The following is a 6,903-nucleotide window of genomic DNA, read 5'->3' as shown; positions in this document are numbered from 1 at the left end:
TCTTGAGCTTGAAGATGGTGGACAGAAGATGCGCGGCGGAGCCGATGGATCTCGGCGTTACCTCTCCAGGGGCGGTGAATGGAGTCTTCCCATCTGCACAGGGCCTGGTTTCGTCTATCCAAGGTTCGACGAACGGCAGCAGTGGCGCGACGCCTTCTCGTCAAGGTCGCCGGCGAGGTCGGGGTAGGGAGGAAGAAGGAGTTCTTTGTAATTTCCTTGTTTTTCTTGGACCTTTCTGTAAGAACGCAGTGTTTATATAAATCCACCCTCTTTCGCAAAAAAAAAAGAAGATGAGGGCCAGCAGTTCTTTGTCGGCCGTTTCAATGTATTTTCATATGAAAGTAACGAAACATTTCCAAAATTACGAATAAAACGTTAATTTTAAACAAATAAAACGTTAATTTTTAAAAAAAGATTGCTGGAAGTCGCGTATCGATGCATTAGCCTCACAAAAACCAAAGCTAATAGATACATCAGCATAAGTGCAGCAGACTCTACATACAGTATACACACGACTTAACGAGGCAACCACAGCTACAGCCTACAAGCTAGCCAACACGAACGCACCACCTCGGCAAAAAAAAAAGACTGGCGAAATTCATGTCTTGCCCGGCCCGACTCTTCCGTACTTAGCAACACAAGATTGGCACGCCGAATGCAGCTTGTTATACTGTACAGTACTTCAGAAGTAGCAGTCGAGGTAGCCGTGCTGGCGCTGCCTGCGGAACTCCAGCAGGCTGCCGTACGTCCGATCGGCGACGCCCACGAAGAGCGCCTCGGCGCCGTCGTCAGGGCTGAAGGACACGCCGGCGATCTCCCCGAACAGGTCGATCTCCTGCGCGCGGGCATACCCGGCAGCGACGTCGTACACGTGCACGAAGTCGGCCGGCTCAGACGCCGCCAGGAACCTGCCGTCCGGCGAGAACTTGAGCCCCCTGACGGCGCCGATCCTCCCCTCCAGCACCGCGAACGCCTCCGACGGGTTGCGCACGTCCCACAGCCGGCACGTCCTGTCCTGGTTCCCCGTGGCCACGACGCGCCCGTCTGGGTGCCACGCCGACGCGAAGGAGTAGTCCTTGTGGCCGCGCAGGCTCGCGATTTCCTGGACGGCATCGACACGCCATTAGCAGCCAGAGCAAAATGCAGACTCTTCTAAGCAAAATTGTGTACTACTGTACATCTCGTGAGAAACTCGGAGCAAATTTACATCTGTTCTGTACCTTTCCGGACTGGGAGTCGGCGATGATGAAGTCGGAGCTATCACCGAGAACCGCGAGCAGCTTCCCGTCGGGACTGACGGACATGTTCTGCATCACAACTCCATGGCATGAGATACTAAAAACAGTGGAACGATGCAGATAACTTGAGCAGCTCATCACGACAGGGCACACTCACATTGACCGACCATGGGAACGAGAACTCGGTGAGCAGGCTGTACTTCTCCGTGTCAAAAGCTCTAACAACGCAGTCGTTGTTCGCCGCCATTACCCGGGTAGAGCCGCCACTGCATCACGGAAAGACACGAATTCAGTTAGCAAAACAGTTTCAATGATTGACATGATCGATCATTGCCCAGATCGGGAAAACAGATTGGCAATTGGTTTGCTCACTTGGGTGATTCGTAGATCTCGACAGCGTTGGTGATGGATTTTTTGTTGCCGGTCAGATTCGTACAGAACGCTACTCCAGGTTGGTCGACATGCTGACACAAAATAGCACCGTCAGCTAAGGAGATCCATAACAACATCCATATTCCATAGGTCTGCACTTCGTGCCTAATCATCCTACCTTGCAGATGAACTCCCCCTGGAAACCACCAGCCACCAGGAGATTGTCTTTCACTGCCATGGTGCTGATCTGCACTCTGGACAAGGGTCGAGCTCCACGGACAGTCTGTTACAGCAAAAAGTCACGTGGTGGATTAGACATTGATCGGCATTCCGATGATAGCTGCTAGGTGCGGTGGATCACCTGAGTTGGAGCAACTTGGCCTGCAACATTGAGCACTTCTTTTCCGCTCTGGAGCAGAGATGACCAGTGCATCACAGAGTAGTTCTGCATTACGTACACATCATGCTTGGAAGTTGCCCACAGGAGGTTCCTCAGCTGCAGATGTTGAAGCGTATGGTCAGCGGATTTATACCACAAGACACTGCAGAGATGCGATGATGCAAGTAAGCGCCACTCTATTCATGTGGTTACCACGTTGAATATACTTCGATTCACATTAAAGCCAGAACATATCATTATCTAGTTCAGTGGATTTCTCTGCAACCAGATGTTCATATTACGACAACAAACGAGAAATGTCACCAAGGCAGGACATAAGAATGAACTTCTTTAATTATTCAGTTTCAGGAAGTTAAAATTATCTGTTGCCACCGTTAAAATTCAGTGCTCCTTAAGGTCAGTAAAGAGCTACAGTTCTGCAAGTATGTGTATACTTTCCAAGCCAATGTAAGCTGTTAGTCTGAACCCCAGCTTAAAGCTCAAGCTAGGTAGACACTTCGGTTCGTATGCGGGCACACAAGAACATTATACAAGGAGACATATTTGCACACCATCACAATACGAGTCACCAAAAAAAAAAACGAAGTGTTCGATAATAAAAGTGGACGACATAGCAGTATCTAATTTATTAATTAGTCCTCTTCTCGTGTGCAACCTGCAAAAGGGGATTCATAGACACAATTCTTCTTTGCCTGTAATAGAACCATCACCTCATACTTCCATGGTGATCCTTAGTAGCGTTCACTGCTGAGGGTGCTCATCCACTTGCTTGCGGACCTGATATATGAGACGAAGGTATATCGCAGCTGTCCTATTATCACTGGTAAACTCTGAGACCAAAACTACAACTCCAGCTGAAGATATTCTGATCCGAGTCGTCATAAGACCTGCAACAAATGTTATGCATGTGTACACGGAGGAGGCATGAATAACAACGTATACTGGATCAAATAAGATATAACATAACAGAAAATAAGATATAAACACAACTGACTGGGAAAATGAGGGCTGTTCAACCAATCACAATACAAGCCCCCGCAAAAAAAAAAAAAATCACAATACAAGCCAACGATATTTTACTTTCGTTTTGGAAACAAAGGCCAGCAAATGTCCAAAGCATGTGTTTGGTCCATATTAAGGCCACCTGGTCAGTTCATTTTGTGCGGGTGAAGAGATGCTGGTAGTTCTCGCATACTAAAAGGCGTCGATAAGAAAAATTGAAATTTGTAAGACCAGAATATTGCAGTATATTAAAATAAAGATTTGGAAGAATCAACTCCTGTTAGTGTGACCTTATGCTAGATGACTAAAACGTGCCTAACTGTGGTGAGGGGGCAAACCTTCACTAGCATAAGAACAATTTCTTATGTTATGTGAACAAGTAAATAAGCAATCCATCTCAGCAATAGTCATCAAGTAGCGACACAGCGACACAGAGAAACAAATAACTGAAAGAAAGCCATCTGCATCACACAATAGCTCCATCTGTTACCCGTGTGGCAGGTTAGTAAACGACAATTGACCAAGTAAATGACTCCTTCTCCTGGAGGATCAGCCTGCAACTGACTGCTGATGGTTGCTCAGGATTTCTTTTACTGGATGGCGGCATATTAATAGACTAGGAAATGGATAGTCGCTTTTTGTGTCATATTTTTTCTTGGTTGATTCATGTTTTGACCTTATCTAATCCTTGATTGTAAACTCTGAATATATTTTTACCCGTACTTTGAAATAAATGAGAAGCCCTATGCATCGCTTGATGCTGAGGCTAGGCCTCCATTTCGGAAAAGAAAAGTAAATGACTCCTGTATCATTTTTCTGAATTAGCTGTCGTTTTATGAATAAGAAAGGATGCGTGCATCTGTCGATCCAGTTGCAGATGCCGGCGCTCGTTCCTCTTTTCGAAAAATAATCACTACATGGATAATCGGCCGAGCTAATCCAAACGATAAATTTTCCGAAAATTTGTATGCAGGTGCAAGTTCATACTTTCTCATACGCATATGAGTATCTGAAAAGAGATTTCCAAGAAATTCGGTACCTGAAAGTGCACTATTGTTGGCTTGACATGCCTCGTATTCGACTGAAAACCGTAGAAGCTGTCTCTTCTCTCCACTCGTTGGCACACCTATAATCAGAAATAATTGGCCGGACCAAACACAATTAACAAGGAGAACGTAGTTTACAAAAGATGAGCAGGGGATCTCGCTCTTACCTTTTCAGGTCCATCCCGCGGCCTAGCGAGGCTCTCGTAGTTCTTGTACTGTCTGAGCCTCACCTGACGGTACTGATCCCTGGTGTAGTTCAACCTCTCCCAGGGTATCCCCTGCATGTCCTTCCCTTGTCTGAATTCCAAGGCCGAAGTGGCATCCATCTGCTTATCCTACGACAGGAAAATTAAAAACCTGTTAGAACAAGCAAGGTGAAGTCGCTGTGCCGCTCATTTATCGTTGGGGACGACGCTGAGCGTCCCCCGGGGGATCAGATCGCGCGATCCCCCGGGTCGCTGGCCGCACGATTAAAGTCCTTAAAGTATCGTTCGCCGTCTGATTAAAGTGGTCAACACCGTCTCCCGTAAACTACTCTCGCGTCGCACTTGTTCCAGCGAAAATTCTCCATGGCAGCCGCATCACAGGCACAACACCCAGCCCAATAACTCCTGTCCAAGCATCGCGCGTGGAACAAATTGGTCGCCGGCGTTGCTCCACCCTCATCTCCCTGCGCGCGTGCGCACCTCCGCCCTGATCTGCAGTTGCCGCCGTTAAGATCTAAATCGCAGCAAGGTCGACAGGTAGCAGCGGCAAACCATTTGTGCGAGCTGCACGCATCCCTTGTCGGTGAGCCACATCCGTCGTCGGTGAATAAGCCCATCGCAGTGTCGCGCGACCGCTCCCTTGCTACACCGGCGATGGCTCGTAGCAGCGGCGCCCGGCGCTTGTAGCATCGACGTTGGGCAGTTGTAGCAGAGACGACGTCAGCGATGCAGCGAGGCAACGAGGCTGCCGGTGGCGGGCATACTGCAAGACGGGAGGCGAGCTGCAGCACGGCAGCGCCAGTTTGTAGGTACCGCCGACGCCATTGAAAGCAAATCCCTTTGCCGCTCGGAGCAACGTCGGAGGCTGCCGGGAGCAACGCTGGCCGGGGTTTGTAGCACCTCCGGCCTCTGCTCGCAGCAACGCCGCCGGGCGATTGTAGCACCGCCGACGGACAATTGTAGCAGCGCCGCCGGGTGGCAACGCCGCGCTATTGTAGCACCGCCGACGGACAATTGTAGCAGCGCCGCCGGGTGGCAACGCCGCGCTATTGTAGCACCACCGACGGACAATTGTAGCAGCGCCGCTGGACGATTGTAGCAGCGCCACCGGCAACTTGTAGCAGCGCCGCCGCGCTATGGTAGCAGCGCCGCCGGAAGCTTGTAGCAGCGGCGCTCACCGATGGCAGCATCACCGTACGGCCACCAGCACCGCTAGATCTCCTCTCGCAGGGATCCCCGCAGTGCCGCCGGATCCCGAGCTTGGGGGCGCTTGTGCGGTGCTGATGGGAGCCATGGCCGGGCGAAGCGCTAGAGATGGAATGGGGAAAAAGCTGAGGAAGGACATCCGGAAGTGATAACGCTCGGGTGGGCCCCAAGACCCCGCTGCCTCGCACGTTTCCGGGACACGCGGCCACGAGCGGACCCGGACGATCGCACGACCTGATCCCCCGGGTGATTTGAAGTGTTTCCCTTTATCGTCAGCCTGGGGACTAAGGAGACGGTGTTCGTAGGTATCAGGTGAGATTTCGCTTCTCAGGTATCAACCTTACTCGTCTCAGCACTTAGCAGTGAAGCAAAGAGAGGATTCTGGCATCATACCATATGGGATCGCGAAGCGCCGCCGGAGGTTTGGAACCCTTCGCCGCCGGCATCGTCGTCGAACTCGAAGCCGTAATCGTCGCTGGCGCCGACCACCTCCAAATCGTTTTGCAAATCATGCGACATGGCCGGACTGACACCGAATTGCAGAAGGCCCGAATCGACGAACACAGAGCTCCGGACAAACCAAAACAAGAAGAAGATCTCTATCGACTTGGTTGCGTGGCTGGATATTGGAAGGAGGTTAGAATGTCTGATCGGTGAGCAGTGAGCAGAAGAAGCAGAGCGGGGAAGCGTGATGGAGAAAGTTTAACTCCTGACCTCGCTGGTGTTTATATAGGTGACGGGCAGAGTTGGCGGTAACGGGCGCGCGATCGCCGTTTACGACGGGGCGGTGGAGCGGGCGGGGCCCCGGAGTGTGTAACGTAGCTGTCTCGCTGCCCGCGCGCATGGCTCGGACGAGGCGTCTAGAGTCTAGACACGGCGCTGTCCACATGTCACGCTGCATGGTTCCCACGAGTGTGTGCGGCTATCGCGGCAGATTTTGTCCCTTCCTCGCGCTTGGCACCATACTACTGTACTTCCCCAGTTCATGAATATAACTATATAAGGGTGCGGACAGATATTCTTGCCTCATGTGCATCAGTGCTCCTACTATTTTTTTATAAAAATCATATTTTTATATTTTAAAAAGTTTAGAAAAAATTATGGTGTAGTCAAAAAATTATACAATAAACGTATAAAATTTTAATTTCAAATACAAAATATTATGGCCTACATAAAAATTACAAACGTGTAGATATGGATATGCATATTTTAAATCTCTAAATTTTAACAGATTTTGTCTATTAAGCCTATAATATAAAACAATTTCATATTAAAAGTTTACACTCTTGCAGGTTACGTCATTTACTATGTCCAAATTTATTTTTAGATTTTTTTGAAATAAATATGTATGATTTTCGATTTTTTTTTAAACAGCAGGAGCACTGGTGCCCACGAGCCAAAGACACTTTTCGTATTATATCAGAAATATATGT

The 6,903-nt window shown here is 49.3% G+C and overlaps 1 protein-coding gene across 5 annotated transcripts; it reads right to left on the bottom strand.

The window, feature by feature from the left end:
* Positions 1–415: 415 nt before the first annotated feature.
* Positions 416–6,177, bottom strand: LOC127332320 (uncharacterized WD repeat-containing protein C2A9.03). Of its 5 annotated transcripts, none has more exons than XM_051358589.1 (9): positions 5,864–6,177; positions 4,226–4,393; positions 4,052–4,138; positions 1,972–2,106; positions 1,789–1,893; positions 1,611–1,702; positions 1,396–1,504; positions 1,221–1,307; positions 416–1,102 (listed from the first exon to the last, which is right to left on the bottom strand). In XM_051358589.1, exons 1-9 carry the CDS (start codon positions 5,987–5,989, stop codon positions 683–685), a joined length of 1,329 nt encoding a protein of 442 aa, XP_051214549.1. In that variant the 5' UTR covers positions 5,990–6,177; the 3' UTR covers positions 416–682. The 5 variants fall into 5 exon arrangements, with proteins under 5 accessions (XP_051214549.1, XP_051214550.1, XP_071675699.1 ...); XM_051358590.2 differs by having other exon boundaries at positions 4,226–4,384; XM_071819598.1 differs by lacking the exons at positions 4,052–4,138; positions 4,226–4,393; positions 5,864–6,177 and adding an exon at positions 2,203–4,044.
* Between the last annotated feature and the right edge of the window lie 726 nt (positions 6,178–6,903).

The sequence above is a fragment of the Lolium perenne genome, chromosome 4 (genome assembly GCF_019359855.2).
Source record: "Lolium perenne isolate Kyuss_39 chromosome 4, Kyuss_2.0, whole genome shotgun sequence".
Taxonomy (NCBI): domain Eukaryota; kingdom Viridiplantae; phylum Streptophyta; class Magnoliopsida; order Poales; family Poaceae; genus Lolium; species Lolium perenne.
The sequence above is the reverse complement of the archived record's forward strand: the minus strand, read 5'-3'. Positions and strand labels throughout refer to the sequence as shown.

Bases quoted from the DNA above. Each gene is read 5' to 3' on its own strand.
- LOC127332320 (XM_051358589.1), bottom strand. From the start codon at position 5,989: ATGTCGCATGATTTGCAAAACGATTTGGAGGTGGTCGGCGCCAGCGAC. The intron at 1,505-1,610 runs GTGAGCAAACCA...TCCGTGATGCAG, and splicing joins GAGATCTACGAATCACCCAA to TGGCGGCTCTACCCGGGTAA. The intron at 1,308-1,395 runs GTGAGTGTGCCC...GTTGTGATGCAG, and splicing joins CGTTCCCATGGTCGGTCAAT to AACATGTCCGTCAGTCCCGA.